This window comes from Podarcis vaucheri, assembly GCF_965113315.1.
Source record: "Podarcis vaucheri genome assembly, chromosome: 3".
Lineage (NCBI taxonomy): Eukaryota > Metazoa > Chordata > Lepidosauria > Squamata > Lacertidae > Podarcis > Podarcis vaucheri.
Window position 1 is genome coordinate 41,904,295 of NC_138761.1, and position 22,604 is coordinate 41,926,898.

Below are 22,604 nucleotides of genomic sequence, written 5' to 3' on the forward strand. Positions count from 1 at the left end.
GTACAAGCAGGGCTTCAAGGTTATGCTTTCATTTAGCCTGCCCAAATTATCACCCAGTTCTTCCCAGATCCTCTTGTGTTTGATACCCGAGGATGCTACCCCCACAATTAAAAACCCCTGGGAAATCAGGGTGTCTCTGCTGTAAACATTCACCTTAAACACACATGGAGAGGGAAGGGGAATCCCAGCAACATCAGGGGCAAAACCAAGCATACAACTCAGTGGCCTCTGTTTAAATAGCACTGATGAGAGATGATAGTTCTGTTCTAACACCTGTCAGTGCTGCAAGTTCAAAAAACTATCAGTGTGTTCCTGGACGGGAACCAAGATGGTATGCACAGTGTTACTTAAAAAGAAGAGATTTTGTTCCCATAGAAATCAGTTTTACCTGCATTTGAATTTGTTCATTTTGTATTTATACAAAGGATACAAAGGTGCCTGTCTATATACGGAAGATGTCCTACTCACTGAAAGGCTGTTTCATATCTTATGCTAGAGCCTTTTGTAAGAAAATATGTTCTTCTGTTTCCAAAACCTCTCCACCAAACAGTAGCATGGAAACTACAGGGACCACATAATATACAACTAAGTCTTAGGCAAGGTTTTGCAAGAAATATTAGTTAATATTTTCCTTCTTTTCATGTTTCTTTGGCGCCAACCCACTTTTTTAAAAAAATAACAACACACCCCTGTTAATTCACCCTATATAATACAATAGTTGCTAAGAGAGATTCTTTAAAAATGGAGTCTCTGGGGAAATTATGAAATGTATCCAGACTAGAGGAGGTGCAGAGGTGAGAAAAAGTATGTATGGATCTTTTTCCTTCCCATATGTCAACAGGATTTGAACATTTATGAAAAATAAGGATCAACGAGGTGGAATGCAGAGCTATTTTCACCATCTGGTTCACCTTTGAACCAGACAATATTCTATCAGTTTTGACAGCTCTCTCGTCCCCTTGATCTTACCCCTTTTAATACCGTTATCTGATTTTTAAAATGTTTTCCTATGTTTCACCAAGCAAGTGGAGGCAAGCAGCAGAAACAGAACATAAAGACAAAAAGTTTAAACTGTAATACTATTAAAAGTCTCCCGTATAAATTAGAAATATTTGAACAAAGAACACGGGCTAGTGTTCTAGCCCAAATTTATATACTTTGGAGAAAAACAGTGACTTGCTCTATATACTTTTAAGATATTAAAATTGAGTTTATCAAAAGCACAATTGTTTTCATCGCTGGGTCCTCAAGCATGGCCAAATGTAATAAAACAAGAAGGACAAACTGATTTAAGTTTATTTCTATTTAAGTTGACAATATAAAAATAGATACAAGATCAGCATTACAATTGTATTTATGCTTCAATTGTATTTAAAATTATTTCCTTAAAAACTGCTCTTAATGGTTTCCTAGGGCATTAATCCATTCATATTAAGGCGCCAGATTCAATCTCAAAAGAATTGATAAAAGCTCAGTAGGGCAGATTTATCTTTAAAAACACAATTATATGGAAAATTTCAGACTGTTTTAGAAACTGTATGTGATTTGATTTTTCATTAAAAACCAATTTTGACTCTGGCTTTGTTCCTCAATTGCCCTCACAATATTCTGCTTTCAGCATATGCTAAAGACGTTTGTATCGGTCATTGTGAAAAGTACTAAACTGCATCCTGTGTCCTTTATATGCCATTTTCTATTGCACATTTTATCCTTTACATAATACTTTGGAATTTTTAAATGTTGAGAGGTTTACAAGAACTCTAAACCAAAAATAATTAAACAAACACACTTGAGGAAGACCCTATGGACCAGCAGAGCTCTTTGTGCTGTGAAGGAAAATGCTCGTTCCAATTTACCCCATACAATCCGGCATGCTGTTTTGAAAAGGTCTTTCCAATCCCTCACAGCAGATTTTTCGGCAGCGCTGAGTGGCAGCTGGGGGTGGGGGGGTGGGGGAGTCTGTAATGAGCAACTATCCACAAAACAAGAATCCATACAAGCCCTTCCACATCACAGATAAAATTGCTTTTGAAGCTCAAGGAATTTCAAGAGCAATTTGTGGCAGAGGATTCTGCTGTAGATCAAAGCAACTCCTGCCTACAGTACAACACCTCCTCATTGGATTGTGGATGAAGTATGAAAAATCTATTTACCTAGGTGTGGGTCCGTATCAATACTGTCTCTAGAGTATGGAGTGGAAATTTTCTGGCATGAAGGCTTCAACAGGCCTCCCCACTTTGCCCCTGAGGGCAAAGCCACACCCATCTTCCCTACACCTGATGTCACAGCAAATGGCTGGTAAGAGCCAGACTTGGCTGAAAGGGTGTTGGAAGGCAGTGCCAATGGGTGACTTCTTCAGAAGCTCCACTCAAAAGTGCTATCTAGCCCTGCGCTTTGAACAGGGCTTCTGTCAGATCTTCGGAAGTTCCTCTTCTAAGTGCTATGAAAGGGCTTTGGAAGACTCCCGGTGGCAAAAGAAAAGGCCACTTGATGTTATTGCAGTGTCAAGTAATTGGCAGGTGGGCAGCAGCACCCACCTTTCAAACCTGGCCTGAGGTCACCACAGTCTAGTTTGCTGGACTAGAGAAGTTCCCCACTACTGCCGCACAGCAAGAACTGCAAGTATATATTTTGTTTTCAGCAGGGAGCGTGAGGTAGTTCACATGCAACAGGACCACATAATGGATAAAAAATATATGATTAGGTATGCTTCTATCCCATTTTTTTTAAAAAAAAAACCTTTGCTTCTGAATGTTGCAATTTTATTCACCTTTTTTTAGTTAGAAGCCACCTGGAACAGGAGATACAAATGTCTGAAATAAATAAAGTACCAGATATGCTGCCTTTAAGGCACTGTCTGTGAATGCCTCCCGTCTTCAGCCCATTTGGGCCTTGTGGCCAAGAAGAAACATGGCCGGGCTGGAAGTTGGCTGAAAGGATGGGGATGGAAATATAGGCCTCCCCCACCCTTATCAGGAGACTCAGGTGAACAGCAAAAGGGGAAGCAACAGCCATACAGTTGGGAATTGTTACCAATTATTGTGGAAGGAAAGCTAAATGAAAGTGATAAGTATTCCAGATGGAGGGGACTGTGAGTTATGGATTGCCACAGCTCTGATTCAGTGCAAGGAGGGAAAGAATAAGAGAAATCAAGTGTATATTGAATGAGGTGGCCAACCAATATAATTTGAAACTTAAGGTTCCTGATGAGAAAAGGCTGGGACTTCCTCTAGTGATAACAGCCTGCTCAACTCAAAAACCCTGAGAAAGACTAGGGGTTTGGAAGGAACATAGGCTGCTGAAAGTTAAGTTGGACCTCTCTTGAAGCAGCAGCAACAACAATTAACCATCCTTCACTGTTTCCCCTGGCCTTTTGTTCAAATGCAGGTGTTTGATAAAAAAAAAAAAAGTCATTGGGTTCATCAAAACATCACCAACCTTGATCTGGATTTTTGTGTGCTGACAGATCAACATGGTTACTGGGATTCTGAGCTACAATGCCCACAATGAAGTGGTGACTCACGACTCACTTTAAAAAGAGCTGTATGGATGCTGATGCTTCAAGATATCTTGAAACGTCTCATATTTAAGTAGATATCAGATGAATGTATGACAACCATCTAACCAGCCTGCAGATTTAGGAATCCACATGTAGGCTGAGAAGATGCCTGCTCACACATACACACAACAGTGTATATGATGTTAGCGGAGCTAGGATCAAACATCAATCTTGGCTTTACTGAAAAACTCTCTTTCTGTAATTAATTTTTTTGCATAAACCAAGAAGATGCTTACGGTGTTGGCAAATATAATTGGAGGCTTCTAACCAAAAGCACCTGAGAACTAGAAACTTTCCTTTTATTTTTCCACAACTTCCTGAAGTACAGTGAAGGTTAGAGACTTAGTGCAAAAGAAAGATGCTTTGAGAAGGTTCTTCCCCCATGGCCAATTTCTGCATCAACGAATTGACAAATAATATGATCAGTATTAACACTAGCAATAAGTATAATGGCTGACAACAGGCAATACATCGTTCACGGGCAGCAAAAGTTTCCTTGAAATTTCCTTCACTGAGCGACAGAAGGTGCACTGGTGCACTTGTATTCAAATAATCAGCCACTAGATGGCACAGTAGTAATAACTTTCAGAGGGGCAGCCATGCTAGCCATTTGCAGACAAAACGAGTATAGTGGCACCTTAAAGTCTACACAATGTATTTTGGAATAAGCTTCTCTAGACTTATTTCAGTATACATGTTCCCTACACGAATAATTTGCCCAAAATAAGAGCTTCATTACTTCAAGACACACAAATAAAACTGGGTATGAAAAATACCATATATACAAGCCTACATTTCTGCTACATGTGGCTATTATTGTCCGTTTCCTCCCCGGTATTATCTCAAATGCAGTATTCAGTAAAAGCTTTAGCAGCCATAGGAACAAAGCAATTCATAAAGCCAACCTCTTAATTGAGCCCTTCTGGTTTCATAATTTTAAAACAGCTAGAATAGAAATCAAGGAAACCAGAATGCACTCATTCAGTTCACTTGGGGGAGAATTGCAGTATTTTCTCCAGTAATGAAACGGTGCACAAAGCAAAATACAAAGATAGATGGGAATTCTTATGGATATAAAGGAGCTTCTAAATACTGTAACATTTTTCTCTGTTTCAACTGTGAGAAGAATACTTCTTTGATAAATGTGCTCATTAAGGTAGTATCATACCAAAAGCTGGAAGCTAGCCACATTTCCAGCTTCCCCCAAGTCACCCACCATCAGCCCCCAAAGCCCAGAAACAACTTTGAACTCTGAACAGCTTTTGGACATGTATTTGAACTTGTCAAAATACTAGGTAATCTCTGTCACCGAACACCACTCCTGGTCAGTGGGGATTGAGCATGTAAAGCAATTTGTCCAAGACAATTTTGTCAGGCAATTACTCCAAGTGTAACACTTAGCTCGCGGGATTAGATTGCTTTCCCATACAACTATTAGGAATTTGACTACATGCCACACACAAACTGAAGATGGCACTTTAGACAAACAGCATAGTGCATGGATGGGGGACCCTTCTTCCTCAGGGCCACATTCTCTTCTGCCTGCTTGCTAGCGATGGTTGGAGCAACATATGTACATTTTACTTTTGTACAGCAGGCTAGTTTTTAAAAACTTACACACCCCTCAGTGTTGCTGCTGACCTTTAAAGCCCTAAACGGCCCCAGCCCAGTATACCTGAAAGAGCATCTCTACCCCCATCGTTCTGCCCAGACACCTTCTAGCGGTTCCCTCCCTGCGAGAAGTGAGGTTACAGGGAACCAGACAGAGGGCCTTCTTGGTAGTGGCACCCGCCCTGTGGAACACTCTCTCATCCCATGTCAAGGAAATAAACAACTATCTGACTTTTAGAAAACATCTGAAGGCAGCCCTTTTTAGGGAAGTTGTTAATGTTTGGTGTTTTATTGTGTTTTTAATATTCTGTTGGAAGCCGCCCAGAGTGGCTGGAGAGGCCCGGCCAGATGGGCAGGGTATAAGTAATAAATGATGATGATGATGGTTGTTATTATTGCCAGACAAGCAAGAGGCATTGTCAGTGCTCAAGGGCACATTCCAGCCAGGCAAAAATATTGAGGTGCGAAGCAGGGTCAGGGAAGGGGGGTGCCTGGGGAAGAGTTCAAAGAGCCAGACAGAGGGGCTTGCTTGGAGGGCCACAATTTCACACATAGGACTGAGGTTCCCAACACCTGATAGAGAGCCATGAACAGTTTGCGATGCAAACAAAAAGTGGTTTAAGAAATACTTTTGCATAATCTATACAGATCCCTCCACACAACTGTGAAACTTAATCACCCAGGATTTCTAGCTGTGCCCAAGGGCCTCTGTGTGTTCAACGATATGGGCACAGAAGGCATTTTCAGACCATCCCCTGAACAAGAGGAGACTGAAGGAGGCAGGACCACCAGGCCCAATCTGGCTGCTCCTTCTACTATGTGCAGAGGGAGAAGCGATTAAACAATGTTTAAACACAACGCAAGTGGAGATAGGTAAGTGTCTTACTGATGAAAAAGCAAGCAGCTCCTCTTCTGTGAGCTTATGAACCGGGTTGTTCTTCTGAAAGTCTATGCTGCGTAGAAGGGGGGAAAATCACATTCTGAGCCTTACTGGTTTTTGCATTTTATATCGTTAATCACATCAGGCAATTTTGGATGAAGATTTTGGGTACAAATCAGCTAAAATAAAATTATTGCTAATCAATTAAATACATTAAGTTGTCTGACAATTACAATACAGTATTAAAAATACAATACACAATAGCCAACAACATTTTCAGCTGGATTTAACATATAATTAAGATGTCCAGCTGAAGAAAAAGGAGAGATGCCCAGAGAATAACCTCCAAAGAGGGATTAATGAAATTAATCCAACACCTGCCAATCAGTCAAATTTTACTGTCTGTTAAACATAAACATTCTGAAATTCATTTTCAAAACTTGTGAGGCAGCTATAAATATCATGTACAAAACTTTCAGATTATCAGATCAGATATATTTTATAATACACCAAGCTGTTAAAGCAAAAGAGCAGTCAAATCACATGAAATTCAATGTCACTCTAAGCAGAACATTTCATCAGCACAAACATTTCTGCTTTCTAGATGGTATAATCTTCCTTCTCTTCTCCCAAGCAGATATGGGGGAGAAGTTCCATTGCACTATAGGACTCATTGCATTGACTTCCAATAGCTCCACAACTGAGTTTAACCTGGCCCTTAGTCTCCTGCTTTGTGTGAAGAAGATACAAATAGAAGGAATCTTCAACCAGCCCTACAGGCAAGTGCATGTGTGGATCTAACCTCATCCCCAAAAGTACTTCACCAACAAGTTATTATGGAATCATCATTTTGCTGCAGCCATACACTTGAGAGAGTGACAAAGTGGAACCAAGGGATATCATCTTACCAAATTCCAAGGATAACAGCAAGCTCTTCTGCACATAAGTCTGGCATCTGGTTCTGATGAGATTCTGCAAACTTTATTTCATTTAACACTGTGTCATCATTTAAATCATAATTCTGTTGGGTGGGGAAATCACATAAGTGATCATTCACATTAAAATTGCTCAGCTATTTGAAAATTACAATAAAAAAAAACCTTAACAGCAGCATTGGTGTTGAACTCTGCCAAAAATATAAATTCTCATATTGAATTATCAGTAAAAAGAAATGTATTCTCTTTCCTAGTAGAAAAACAACTGTATTGAAGATGATTTTTTAAAATAATGCAGGACAACTGACAGAGCTGTAGAACCATGAATGGAAAACAGAATTAACACACATAGGTTCTGCGATGGTTGCTAAAGGGTTTTTCAGTAAAGCCGATGTGGAAAATTATCCATGAGAATATAAAGTTAGAAAACCACTGTGCTAGACTGATTAATATTATTGATATCTAATGACTTGGCTTTTAAATGTACATGTACACCAAGTGGCATTTTTTAAACATGTCACACTGGGCCCTAGTTAATGGCTTGCTGTGAATGTGGCAATCTGGGCTGCTTTGCTCCTCTTTGCAAGCATGTGAAGGAAACAACAACCCTCAGTTTATCATTATATCTAATCAGAAAACTATGAACAAACCTTAAGAGACAGATCACATCTATAAAGCAAAACAAACCAGTATCCCTTGTTTAGACTTAATGCTAAGCCATGTGCAAATGTGGAGGAACACATGGACCATAGTTTCCTGCTTGGCAGGGGGTTGGACTCAATGGCCCTTGTGGTCTCTTCCAACTCTATGATTCTATGATTCTATGATTCATAGTGCAGAGAACTGCATGTCTACCTCAGCATGCTGCTCCAGGTTGCAACACAGGCTGCTGTGAACTTTCCCTGTACTTTCCCTGTACTCTGTATGGCCTACACAGATGTTACTGGAGATAGCGCTAGGACAAACATTCTGCCAGCACAATGATTTATTCCTGTACAATGAAACGTTCTCTCCCTCTCCTCCCTGCATGCACCCCTAAATTTGTTCTGGGTTTCCCCAAAACCCTCCAAGCACCCTAGGAGGTGCCGCCGATTGGGGGTTGGCATTTTGTCACTCCCCTTTGGAATGGCACCCGGGGCAGACACCCTTCCCCGCCCAGAACACCCCCTGCTTGCATGCATGCAACTATTTCATTGAATACTGCCCTAAAATAGCAAAGGCTATTCACTGAAACTGCTGCTTTCAACAACAAATCCATGGTAACACAGTGTAGCAGGAACCCCCCACCCCAATCATTCAGTTTGTACAAACTTCACACACACTCACACACTACATACACCACGCTTCTGTTATAAATTCATAGAAAAATCAACCATACATCGGATTTGCACTGTTCCACTTTTATTTGACTCCATGAAGGAAGGACTACAAAATGGGGAAGGTTTGATACAGGCCAGCCATAATCCCTTCACCATCCCAGCACATCCACAGGAGCCCTGCCCAGTTGCTATGCCAACCCTGATGGTCCTAGACAGAAGACCATCAAGATCACAAAGAACTTGCATATGGGAGTGGATTCAGCATGGACTGAAACAAAGGACAATGATCAGATCTTCCCTCTGGGGGCAGGAAACTGCCAACTCCCCTTTGTCTCCTGGAAGTGACTCATGGGGAGGAGGAAAGGAGGAACCAGCCAGGTGACAGGACACTCAGGTTACCACCACAACTCCTCCCCCAACCCCTCCTTTCTGTAATGTATGCATGATGTTTCTGGGGGTGGGCTTTGACCTAGAGGATGGGAATTTCAAAAGTTTTTATAAGGTCTTGCACACAATCTTTCTGGGTCTTTCCTCTCTATTGCAAGTGAGGGGAACACCCTGTTGCAACAGTTCAATAAAGGCCAAGCCTACAGGCTGCTGTTTTGCTCCAAGATATCCTGGTTGGTGTCTTTGTTTTGTCCAAGGGAGCCCTCGGATTTTTCCCGGTAACAACAGGATACTGTTTCCACATCTTCCCGCTGTAGTCTGAATCTAGTTTGAGTCACTGCTAGTGAAAGGCAAACCACCATACAGGCAATGCTTATCAGTAGAGCACCAGCCCAAACACAATGCTCCTGAACAGGAAACTGCCTCTGTAAACAAACAAGTGAGTACACATGCATGTTGGCACTCTCCCTTGCTCCTCTCTGATTTAAGGTGGCAGCAGTTTCTAAGGATGTTGCACCAAATATATATTTGAAACCACACAGCAGTATGAAAGAATTTTTTGTGTATCATTAGGCTCCAGGAAAGTTCTTGCTAAAATGGCCAAAGCTTTGTGGATTTATCCACCACACTAAGTACATACATACATACATACATACATACATGCTGTATATATAAAATCTGCCATTACTATTTTACAGCACACAATGAGGTAAGATTTATACATTATAAAAGAAATGCTACTATAACTGTACCTTTCATACACATTATGCAGTCTTAATTTCTATTGGCCTTCAAAATCCCCTTTATTCTTTTTTTATAAGACATACACAGGCAATCTACTTATCTTGAACAACACATTACATTTCAAAAGAAAAATTCCTATACCTTTGTTAAATCTTCAAGTGGGGAAGGTGCTGGACTAAGCTCACGGTGAGGAAGGAGGATGCCATCTTCCCTTTGAACATCTAATATGAGCTGTGCTACATATTTTTCCTGAAATCTTGTCCTTTTTCCCAGGGCACCTGCAGAAAGTTAGCCATCAAGAGGAAACAGAAATTCTAGTTACATATATCGAAGTTACACTTTAAGAGACACATAGACATATTTCACAGAGTATGAGAGTATGTTCTCAAGGTACAAGATGTGACATCTTTGCCGATAGATTATGCAGGTGTGAGTCTGGTCAGTGCCTGGAAGGGAAATGGACTAGAAACAGCATGTATGCCATCCTGAGTTCCATACAGAGCAAAGAACGGGTATAAATGTCATAGTAGATAAATAAAATTTACAACAAAGCACAAATACGTACAGTGGTGCCTCGCAAGATGAAATTAATTCGTTCCGCGAGTTTTTTCGTCTAGCGAATTTTTCGTCTTGCGAAGCACGTTGTCGGAAAAGTTTTGGAAAAGCTTCAAAAATCACCAAAAACCTCAAAAAAGGCTACCACACTGCGTTCTATGAGTTGCTCCTCGAAGTCAAGTCGCAACTGTATTAACGGTGTTAAGAAAAAGGAAACAAACTTGCAAGACGTTTTCGTCTTGTGAAGCAAGCCCATAGGGAAATTCGTCTTGCAAAGCAGCTCAAAAACCGCAAAACCCTTTCGTCTAGCGAGTTTTTCGTCTTGCGAGGCATTCGTCTTGCGGGGCACCACTGTATTAATAACAGTGGCTTTTTCCAATATAAGCTGTACTGTTAATTAGCTAAATAAATAACTGAAAACACTTGATAAGTATATTTCACAATTAAAGCTGATTACTGTTAGAAGGACACACTGCTACACTGAGGGTGTCTCTCGTTTAACATGATCCTTCTGTGGTAGTTACAGACTTCCTAGAGGCAGGTTCCAGGAAGCAGTACTGAGGAAACCTGTGGCCTTCCAGGTGTTGTTGGTCTATAGTTCCCATTGATCCTGTCCACTGGCCATGCTGGCTAGGTTGATGGGATTTGGAGTCCTACAACATCTGCAAGGCCATCCCTGCCTTATGGGGTCCAATATGATTTCATTTTAGCTTCTACCCCATTTAGCACTACATGAAACCACTGGGAGAGATTGTCAGGCAACCGGAATGTGCTCTCCTCAATTATACTGCCTTAGGGACTTATAAGCAGCAGCCCTGGATAATATATTGACTGCAGCAACAGTTTCCAGAGATTCTGATAGTGGCCAGATAGAATCAGAGCCTTGACAGTTCAGATTTCAAATAAAACACAGAATTATGTATGTGGAGCTGTAACTTATATAGTAATTAGAATTAAATTATAATAAAACAATTAGGAATAATTATTCCTCCAAAATATGTATCCCAAGTGGAATTACAATTTCACAAACATAGCTAAGTACAAAATTAATTAGTTATTTATCATATTTAATCATACTCGAGAAACTAAGCAAAGCACTTGCGGGGGGCTATTTTTACCATGCCGTTTCAAAGAGATGCTATAGTTTTGGCCACTTTATAAGGCAAGCTTCTCTAATTATAGCACGGTGGCACCGCTAAATTATGGATCATCGCTACTCCAGCTTGAGCCCTGTTGAGTACAGATTTATAGCCAACTCATAAAATATTCAGTCTGAAAATGCTCATTTAAAACCCAAACAGAATGGAAACAGAAAATACTTTTCTCCTTTCCGTTGGCAGAAAAATATGCTTTTGAAAAACACTAAATTTGTGTTCATTCAAGTTACAGCAAGTCAGACCACAAAGCCTCAAAAGCAGCTGTTTACCTCTCTAGTAAATCAGCATGTAAAGTGGGTCAAAACAAAATCTATCAGCTCTTAACATATTGCATTAACATCTTCTATTGTTACAAATTTGGATGCCACCACTCTCCCTACTGATGGGTCCAAACTCAGCTGAAAGAAATCCATTCAGACTTGCCTGGACTTAGTTTTGCTTTTTACTGACATGACACCACTGTGATAAAATACAGCCTTTCCCCTTCACCCTCAGCACTAAAGCACTTACGAGAGACCTTCATTAGCTCACACTGAGGCCACAGCAACAGATCTTCTCTTTGACATTGGCAAGTCCCACTTAACCTCACTAATCTGGCTACTGACACCCAAATAACCTATTCCTTCACTCTGACCATAAATAAATGCACACGTTTTGGATCTTTACTCAGCTTCCTCCTATGCTACTGATTTAAACAGAGTGTATTGCATTTAAGGGCAGACTGTCATGATATATTTTTGGACCACAATAACAATGTGAAATGTCCTCAAAAATGTGTTAACAGGAGTTTCCACTGAGCAGGCTTCTTTCTAGCCAAGAACACCCAATGTTGCCTTCACAGTGCATAAAGGAGCAGTACTACTGACGTGTTACTCATGATTATCCAAAGGAAGGCCAAACTGGGGGTGACATAAAATGCATATTTGCATTTAAAAAAAACAAGCATGTTAATTTAAATATGATCAGGCAGACTTAATTATTGAGATAACGTGTGGAATGGCAATTTAACCTCCGCCCCTGCAATGGTCCCTCTGAAGCTGCTCCTTCATTGGGAGAAAATTCCCCATTAACACCATCAGTCACTAATTTACATTACAAAAAAATGTGTACCTCAAATGCCAAGATGCATTTGGTGCCACATCCAGTTTGGCCCCAACTTTCAATGGCTCTTGACCAACCTGAACCAGTTCCAAACTTTAGAAGTACCCAAAAATATAACAACTGTTGGTTTTCAATGTATGCTTATTAGGCTCTAAACTGACACAGAATAAATCAGCTTTGGACTGTGCTGTACCGTGTTAACTTAGCTTATGGCACCCTTGGGAAGTTGTGCGTAACTTGCCAATTGACATCAACACACTAAATAATTTAAAGTACAGCAGGTGCTACATGCTCTTTAAAATTAAACTGTACAATTCTTCTTCCAGTCTTTTCTGGCACGAATTCACAGGAAACTTCTGTGAGGACAATTATATTAAGACAAATGTCCTTGTAGTTGAAAACTCGGCAAGTTTAAATCAATCAGAGTTGATTATTTGTTGATTTTTTCACCCTGTTACGAGTTCCACTTGGACTGCTCATTAAGGCATGGATAAAGGCCAAGTATAGTTTGAAACCTTGATTATTTTAAATTCAACTGAAAAATAGGCATTTACTTCTAAGGCATTATCTTGCAGCATAAAAACTATGCTAACCTGAGCATGGAGTCAAACAGAACCTGGACTCCAGCTCCGTAAGACAATCATGAATACTTACAAGTTTATCCATAGATGCAAATAAATTCATGAGTTGTGTCCAGATAGGCAGAACTAGCCCAAATAAGAGCAAAGATTAGGCGCAACAAACAGGACAGAAGAATGGCTCATGAACCAGCTATGTCCTAATCCTGATTTAAGTATTTATTGTAATTAATCTTGAGAATTTTATTCCCCTAGAATCACAGCAACGCCTGTCATAACATACTTGGTAGGTGCTCTCTGATGCATTTCTGAGAATATAAAGAGGTGACAGCTCTCTTAAGCAAAGTCAGGCAATTGGTCCATCTAGGCCAGTTCAGTTTATCCTTACTGACATGGTTCTGCAAAGTCTTGCACACAGAGTCCTTTCCCAGCCCTACCTCTGAAATTTTCTTAATAGAAGGAGCTGGAAATTGAACCTAAATGAAAAAATATGTGCTACAACTCTTCTCCCCAATGGTATATAATGCTGGTGCTCCTGATGCTGTGTGTGATAGGTGCTTCCTCAACAAGATGTGTCAGGTCAGCAGATCACTATTAGCTTTGTACATTATTAACAGGTAAAATCAGTAACTCAGCGTTGCCTCTTGGTCAAGCTTACACTCCTAAAGGAATGAGAAGCCAACACTTTCTTGTTGCAAAAAGCCCCATTATGTTTTTTTATTGTACCTTGCAACTGATAAACAAGTAATTTCATTCACCATTATTAAACTGTGGGCCTGTCACTTTCAAACAAGGATCTCTGTTCTCTTCAGGGATTGTACATGACATCCTCACACTTCGCAACTTACTTAGGCTCAGTGACATTAAAATTGGAAAGAGCAAGGCAGAGATCAAAGCAAGAAGGCTCCCAACTGAGTCATGTTTATACGAACCACAGCTGTATTTTGATGTGCTAATACTTACTCTAAATGCTCCCACTCCAGTATTCCTTCTTCACCCAAAGCTTACCAGCTGCAAGTTGTAAACCCATCCCACAATATTGGCAATTCCTCCAGATCATACAGCTTTTTACAGAACATGCCAGTTAAAAGATAAAACAAGAGAAGGCAGTGGGGAGAGAAATAAGGCAGAGCAGAGCCAGCACCAAAACAATTAGCTGAAAAAGACAGAGAACCACCAAATAGTCAATTATCATGGAAGAATCCTAGAACTGTAGAGTTGGAAGGTACCTGGCGGGCCATCTAGTCCAATCCCCTGCAATGTAGGAATCTTTTGCCCAATGTGGGTCTCAAATCCACAACCCTCAGATTAAGAGCCTCATGCTCTACCAACTGAGACGGGTTTATTTTTAGAGGCAATGAATGGTGAGATAGTTCATGCACCAAGTTCCTAAAGACTGACCACATATAAGCCTTCTGAACTGAAGAGGGGATTTCTGTCCATTTCCCACTTCCCTCTGTGCCAGCAACCAGTATTCAAGGAAACATATGCAATCTAATGAATAGGCATACTACGCAGAAAACTAAAAGAAGCACAAAGTTCAGAAAAGGGCAATCAAAACAATCAAGGGGTTGGAGCTACTCCTCCATGAGGTAAGGTTGCAGCATTTGGGACTTTTACTTGAGAGAAAAGGTGAGGAAGAGGTCTTATGATGGAAGTTTGTAAAATCACACATAGCATGAGAAAGTGGACAAAAAGTTTCTCTCTCTCATTCACAACTCTAGAACTTGGGGATATCAATGAAGCTGAATAAAGGTTAGAAGGTTCAGGGTAGATGAAAGGACATACTTTTTCCCCACACAGGACACATTTGGACTATGAAACTTGCTTCCATGGGAGGCACTGATGACCACCAACTTAGAAGGTTTTAAAAGTTTAGACAAATTCATGGAGGATATGGCTACCAGTGGCTACTAGCCACAGTGGCCACCTCAGCTGTTAAGAGGCAATATGCACCTGAATTCCAGTTGCTGGAAATCACAGGAAGAGGGAGTGTTCTTGAGCCCTGATCCTGCATACTGCCTTGTAGGTTTCCCACAAAGATCTGGTTAGGCACTGTGAGAATAGGCCAATGTGTTAGACTAGATGGGCCACAGGCCTGATCCAGCAGGTATAACAACAACAGCAATTTATTATTTATACCCCAGCCCATCTGGGTGGGCTTCCCCAGCCACTCTGGGTGGCTTCCAACAAAATATTAAAATATGGTAATGCATCAAACATTAAAAGCTTCCCTAAACATACTTATGTTAGAAATTATACTTGTAGAACGAAACCGAAAATTTTAGTTGAGATTCCTGCATTGAAGGAAGGTCGGATTAGATGATTCTCGGGGTCTCTTGCAACTCTACTATTCTATAATTTTATTCTGTGGTTCTAGGATTTCATCGAAGGCAATTCCCAAATAAAGCACCACAGAAACAGGTTAGCACTCTTGAACACTTTCTCTATTATCTTCCTTTCCCAACTTTCAAGTAACACAAAACCTAGTTAGTGTTAAATATTAATGTTCAAGAAGTGGGAAAAGAAACATACCTGTTAAATTAATCTGTAGCTTGGTTATGTCTTTGGCTGCAAGAAAGTGTTCTTTGGCTTTTTTATACTCATAGTAATGCAAAAACGTGTAAGCGCACTCCAGGTGGAACTGAACAGCAAGATGCCAGCACTCGTCATCAGTAAATAAAGTTTCAATTTCAGACACTGCAAAACAAAAAAAAGGGTGTTGAGGCGACTAGGAAATGGGACTGAGAAGGAAACAAAAAATGAGAAGCAGAGGAAAAACACCTTGTGTATTGCCACTCAATACAAGACAACACCAACATCAGTTTTTTAAATTTAAAGTGGCTCCTTTGTCCTCTAGGTTTTCACACACTTTGGATAGCAATATAATAAGTAGCAGCAGTAGTAGTACTCCACTGTAATCAAATTTAGAAAAGCAGGGGTGGGGGATATGCAAGAAAGAAAGGGAGGGCAAAGGTAAACCTGAGTTCATGGGCCATTCCCATCTCAACCATGATCAAAATGACTGGGAATCATGCCTGCAATGGGGAAAACGGTGCCAGCCTTGAAAAACAAGTCTAGGATTATTAGAAGTCAGGGACCACATGCAAGGTTATAGTCCTTAAATGGTACCAAGCATTTCATCCAAATATCAATTTCTGAAAATAACGGATTATTTTCTAGTGCAGTTTATTAAATAAGCTGCCAAACTATTTACAAGAATGGATCGATCTCATGCATATATACATCCCAAACAGCCCCATTTTCCCATAATGAAAGCACTTTATAAAGGTTTACATTCTTAGAAGCTGGTCAAGGTTGTAGACCAGACAGAGCAGTAATATAATCCTACCACAGTAACAGAATAGCAAGTATGCAATAATGCTTTGCCTTTATATCCTGGATATTTATAGATTTGGCATCAAGAAGCTGGACTGGGGTGTGTGTGTGTGTGTGTGTGTGTGTGTTTAAGTAAAAAATTACTGCTCTGCACTTATGAATTGAATGATAGCTCTAGTAAAGATTTTCTATTTAAGAAACTGGCTGTGCTCCATGGTACATTTTTTAAAAAGAAAAAGTTACAAGATATTAGTAATAGCCGAATGATGTAATTTTTTATAAAAAGATGCTTAGCGTACCTGCCAAGTATAATTTATTTCAACATACTGCTTTCAAGTATGAAAAATCTTGGTATCAAACCAGAATATCTTGTCATATAAAGCTAATTTGTTTTATCTTCCAATTAATCTTCAGTCATCACTAACCACATCCTATTTCAAACAGAGGTTGTTGTTAAAGCCGAAAAACATGAAGCCGTATCTTTATCTGCCCCACTGATATCAGCAACTGAGATCATAATACTTTGCTGTTATCCACAAAGCTGAGACGGGTACATTAAACAGAAAGAGAAAACACCCAAGTTTATCTATCTGCCAGCAAAACAGACCTGCACTCTCACAATGGGACTTTCCCATGCTCTCCTCCCACTGCATCTCCCTGCATGCCCCCATAATCTGCTCCAGTCAAGTTTTATCTTGCTTCCTACACAAATGATAAAGAAACTTACAAAGCTAAGAACATTTCTAGAAATCATTTACAGCTGATTGAATAAGTACCTGTCAGATTACAAGACTGTACACATCTTTTCAGTTAATTCCTAATATTGCTGTAAGCTGGCTGCTATTTAAAGACAACCTTTTTAAGAAGAATAGGTAACTCAGCACATTTATGGGGAATTTGAGCTTGTATTTGAAAAGTATTTCAAGCTTTCAAGGGTTACAAAACATCCGTCCAGGAAGAACAGAAGGATAAAATATACCCAACCACACAATGAGGTCACAAAGACTGCAACACTTACTGGCTTGGTATGACAGAATCATCTACATCATTACAATCATTACAGCATCTCTACTCTTGACTTGGAATGGCTAGGAGCCTGCCCACCTGCTCCCAGGGTGGCCAACATCCTTTACTGCTCTGGGCGGCCAACATCTCCTTGCCAATGGCACAAAGGATGGGTTGAGGCACCAATATGGCTCCTTGCCAAGGACGCAAGGGAGCCTAGATATGCCTCTGTTCCAGGTGGTTACTGTGGGAAATAGTATGCTGAAATATACGAATCTTTGGTCACATCAAGCAGGGTTCTTGTGTTCAATGGGATTTTATTCTAATTAATCATTAACACTATCATCCCCCCCTTTTCTGAAAAGAGTTGCTAGAGATCATTTTGTTTTTATTTCTTCAATCCTGCATATACTTACATATACATATACTTGAACAAAGTGTGACTTACTTCCAAATCGAAATGGACCAATATCCATAAAAACTGTGTGGTAACCACTGTGCAGCGCTGCCTGCAGTGAGGTTAAATGCCATTGGATGGACATCTAATTAATCTTTTCTCTAAAGAATCTTCTTTCTATTCCTACAATTACTATGTTAATAATAGTCTTCCTTGTCAGGCTGCTTCAGGATGAAGGAGAGCATTGCTTTGTATTGCTCACTGAAAGCAACTTTCCAATTAGTTATACACTGATGTTTAGGGCATTAATTGCATCCATTAAAATCACGCCATTTCAAATGCAAATTTAATTGAATACAGAAGGTGCATAGATCCTAGTAACGCTCAACCTGACTTTTTTTTAATGCTGTTTTTACATGTGTTTAGAGCAGGGATCGTCAGATCCTCCAGAGGAGATTATGCATGGGGAGGGAAGAAGAAGAAGAAGAAGGGGAATTCCCCTTGGCAGATCTTTCCACATGCAGTGTTGAATATAATCCTAAAGTATAGTGTGACATCAAAATACAGCCAGTGAGCAAATGTCTTACAAATCAATAGCAGGGTCCACTGAAATTCATTTGTTTTCATAGTTCTCTCAGATTATGAGAGAAGTCCTAAAAAATAGTTCACATAAAACTTTTTATGATTGGCTTTCTGGACTAAGCAATCAAACAAACACAAATAATCCCAAATATAAGAAAAGAACAGTCATCCAAATAGAACGTGTGATTCTATCTACTAACGTGTGATTCTCCCACTAACATCCAATGTCAATTTTAAGTATACCTTGTTGTATACAGGCCTGGGCAATATCAAAGAGTTCAGGTGATCTTTCTTCTAACAACTGCTGATGGATATTCACACACCGTAGAGTCCACCAAGGCAATGTCTAAAAACGGCAGAGAAGAATATTGAAAACATTAAATCCACTTGGTTTCAAATCCCCACATTTCTATTTTATTATGAGCACATTCACATGTCAATTGTACCTTATCACACAGTCAATTCATCGTAACAGTGAGATCATCTGACCTGGAAAAATATTTTCTACAAAGATCACGGGGTTCATATTCCTAGAAAGGAAACTTGTACAGTGGGATAGGAAGGAAAGGGTGCAATTCAGTGGTAGATGATATACAAAAGGTCCTAAGGAAGGCTATGAATGACTCCTGTCTGAAACCTCAGGAAGTCAATGCCAGTCAGCACAGACGTAGAAAAACTAATGATCTGAATCGATCTAAGGCAGTTTCCTATGAGAATCTAGTTAAAGAATGGAAACTGTAGAGAAAGAAACAACAATATAGCTAGTACAGTGGTATCTCACAAGACGAATGCCTCGCAAGACGAAAAACGCGCAAGACAAAAGAGTTTTCCATTTTTTGAGTCGTTCCGCAAGACAAATTTCCCTATGGGCTTGCTTCACAAGACGAAGCGTCTTGCGAGTTCTTGCGAGTTTGTTTCCTTTTTCTTTAAGCCGCTAAGCCGTTAATAGCCGCTAAGCCGTTAATAGCCGTGCTTCGCAAGACGAAAAAACCGCAAGACGAAGAGACTCGCGGAACGGATTAATTTCGTCTTGCGAGGCACCACTGTACAGTGGTACATCCAGTTACATACGCTTCAGGTTACAGACTCCGCTAACCCAGGAATAGTACCTCGGGTTAAGAACTTTGCTTCAGGATGAGAACAGAAATCATGCAACAGCAGTGCAACAGCAGCAGGAGGCCCCATTAGCTAAAGTGGTGCTTCAGGTTAAGAACAGTTTCAGGTTAAGAACGGACCTCCGGAACGAATTAAGTACTTAATCCGAGGTACCACTGTATAGGAAAACGGAGGCCCAGAGGAACGACCGAAAAATTGCAAACCTCGGAATATTCAGAAAACTGTTAATGTCACTGAAATAAGACAACAGAGGTTCTTATGGAGTAACAGAATACCATTTTTAGAGCATCTAATGGGAAACTTAGTTAGCCATCGAGTCTTGATTTTGCCACTTCTGCTCAGTGCAAGGCAATTATGGTATAACACGCCTGCAATAGGCATCATAAGGACTGCATGATTTGAGGGCAAAAATATCTCAAGGAACAATCACATGCTGTTTATTAAAACTGTTCTAGAAACACCTGTCAGGATGGATATTGTATTGTCTCACACAGGACACAATGAAATATGACTTATGCTATCAAGCTGAATAAAATAAGGTACTTAATCAGGAGACACTGTTAGAGAGGTCAGCTCTTGCATTTTGACACTTTGTTCAGGAACCTACAAGGCAGTTTATGTTAGACTGTAAATGCCGTTTGCCACCCTGCAGTTAATGCTACAGTTTTCCACAGGGATTCAAAAAGCCAAAGCTTGCAATACAAAAAACATGCCTTGAGGAAAATTGTACACACAACCCAGATAAAAAAACACTTGTTTTTTAAAAGTACCTTTTGGCCTCTTTTGGATGTTCACTAATATTTCGGCTTTTCATTTATCAAGCATCACTATGTGAACACAATAAAAACAAACGACTATGTATTGCTTCCCGATATGGAATTTTTTAAAGACTGTGACTGATATTTAAACAACTCCCAACACCCAGAACAACAAGGTCACAAAACCAATTTATTATGGACAGGCCTGAAAGCAATGTGGTGCCAGGAGTCATTGGACTAGAACTCCCATCGTCCCTGACCATTTGGCCATTCTGGTTTGTTCAAACCACACAATGTACAACAAGGTTTGGTGGTTCAATTCACTTGGACTGAATTATTCAAACCACAGTTTGAAAAATAGGAAACCACAAATGGAAGGTTTAAACTTCCTCTTCTCATCTGCAGAGGAGTGTACAAACTCATTCCTGCTCTTCCTCATAACACTACACCATGTTTTATTATCATGTCTGCATTAAGGCCGTAGATTTACTCTGGCTTTGGTTGGAAAGATAAGTAAAAGAAAGTGGCTATTAGGAAAAGGGGGGTGGGAATCCTGAACTTCCCAGTTCACCTAGTCCAGCATCCTGTTCTCGTAGTAGCTAACCAGATGCCTGTGGGAAATTCGCAAGGAGGACCTGAGTACAACAGCACTCTCCACCCCTGTGGTCTCCAGCAACTCGCATTCGCAAGCGTTACTGCCTCCAATCATATAGGCAGCCATTTTGGCTAGCAGCCATCGATAGTCATCTCCTTGAATATGTCTAGTTCAGCTCCTGCCTTCTGTGATGCCTGTGTCGGTGATCAGGCAGAAAATGCAAGACCCCTGGTGTAACAGGGATTAGTTCCTCAATGGAATATGACTCAGCTGATGCCATCTTGTGGGGTGTGGGTATGCGTCTGGCTCTGCCCATGTTAGTGCTAGAGCCTGGGTTCAGCCCCCTTGCTGTTTGCCCTGCTGGTCTTCATGATCCTCTGTGTCAGAGTCCTGACTGCTGATAAGTAGCAAAAATATTTCCAGGGGCTTCCACTTCCTTCTCTGTGGGAAGCGTTCATGAGATCATGCTTTCAGAAAGTGCCCTTGGTCACTTAATATAAAATACAATATTAGGATCCACTTGAGACTGTGATTTTTTTTTAAGTTGTACATAAGAAATTGAAACAACAGATATACCATTATAAGAACAATGACTGTGCATATGCTGCCAAACTGCAGTTGAGGACATAAGGAACTCCATCTTATACTTCCTACCATGTAACCCCCCCTAGAGATTATTTTCAGTCGGGACTCTATTGCAGTCTGCTGGGATTTACAGACTGAAAAGATATGCTCCATGCTGTCCAATCAGAAGAAATTTGTCACTTAGAATTTATAATCTGCACTTCACCAAATGGTCTTAGAGCAGGAATATATATCATTAAAGTACAGCACAGAAAAAATGCATAGAGTACTGTAAAAATTATCATTAAAATAAACACATTCAACAATACACTGAAAAGGCAAAGAATATTCACAGCTGAATGGCTGATTTTGTCTGAAGACATAATGTCCTGCAATTACCATATGGGTGATATTGGTTTGCTACTGTATTTGCAGAAGTATTTCCCTTTTCTGAGCACAGACTGGAAAGAGTTTTGTTATGACTTGGTTGAAAGAAATACAGTAATAGAATTGCATTTAAAGCATTTCACCTATTCCATGGTGGCATTTAGAGGCCCAAGGCAAGAAATGAATGTTCATAAATGCACAAGGAGTGGAACAGCAATGTGTTACCAGTGAAGGGGGAAAAATAGGTTTTAATATTGTGCATCAGGGATCCTTCACAGTACTTTGCCACAACTCACAAGTGCTTCACAGTACTCTGTCACAGCCCACAGAACTAGCCCAGCACAGGAATATAAGACACAGCCTCCTTCAGGCACTAAGGAGCACAGATCCAACCATCTCCAGGTTGATTGTTCACAAGGTAAAAGTACTGCAGAATAGCTTACTCAAAATGCCAAAGCTCTCTGGGACATAATACTGCTTTATTAGTTTTGGGTTGCATTTTTGTTAACTCATTTTCTTTTTCTTTTTACAAGTTTTTTTTACATTTTTACATTTTACAAGTTTTACATTTTTTTAGTATATATTTTAAAAGTAGTATTAAAATTATAGAATTTTTAAAAAACACGAAGCAGTTTAGAAACACTTTTAAATGAATGAATGAAGAGTTCAGAGCCTGTGACTGGACACCAGGAACAGCATCATGTAAATCATCATCAACCACTGTGTAGCTGAACTTGGGGGAAGAAGCCAGGTGCTAACTAATGAGGTTTTGAGTCACTCTGAGAAAGTACACCAAGTGGGGTCAAAGAGCCAGACAGTAAATATGAGTGGCTACCTCAGGAACAATAAGCAAGGAAGCCTTGTTCCTGCAGCTACCACAGAAGCTACTACAACTGAGGATTTGCTTGCTTTCTGCTTTCTCCCAACTTGCTCCCAGGCTACAACTCAGTACCTACTCACTAATTTGACCCTGCATGCCATACCCTTTCACTACGCTGTGCCTTTGAACCTCCAAGTCTTAGTCCTGTTTCCCCC

At 40.2% G+C, this 22,604-nt stretch overlaps 1 protein-coding gene across 1 annotated transcript in view; it reads right to left on the reverse strand.

Moving 5' to 3' along the window:
• TTC27 (tetratricopeptide repeat domain 27) overlaps nucleotides 1–22,604 on the reverse strand; it is a 91,723-nt gene that overhangs the window by 63,666 nt on the left and 5,453 nt on the right. Inside the window, exons 5-9 of the mRNA XM_082216234.1 lie at nucleotides 18,393–18,495; nucleotides 15,362–15,526; nucleotides 9,577–9,713; nucleotides 6,959–7,071; nucleotides 6,057–6,123 (exon numbers count right to left, since the gene is read on the reverse strand). Coding sequence (XP_082072360.1) covers nucleotides 6,057–6,123; nucleotides 6,959–7,071; nucleotides 9,577–9,713; nucleotides 15,362–15,526; nucleotides 18,393–18,495 — 585 coding nt within the window. The remainder of the gene's footprint in view (nucleotides 1–6,056; nucleotides 6,124–6,958; nucleotides 7,072–9,576; nucleotides 9,714–15,361; nucleotides 15,527–18,392; nucleotides 18,496–22,604) is intronic.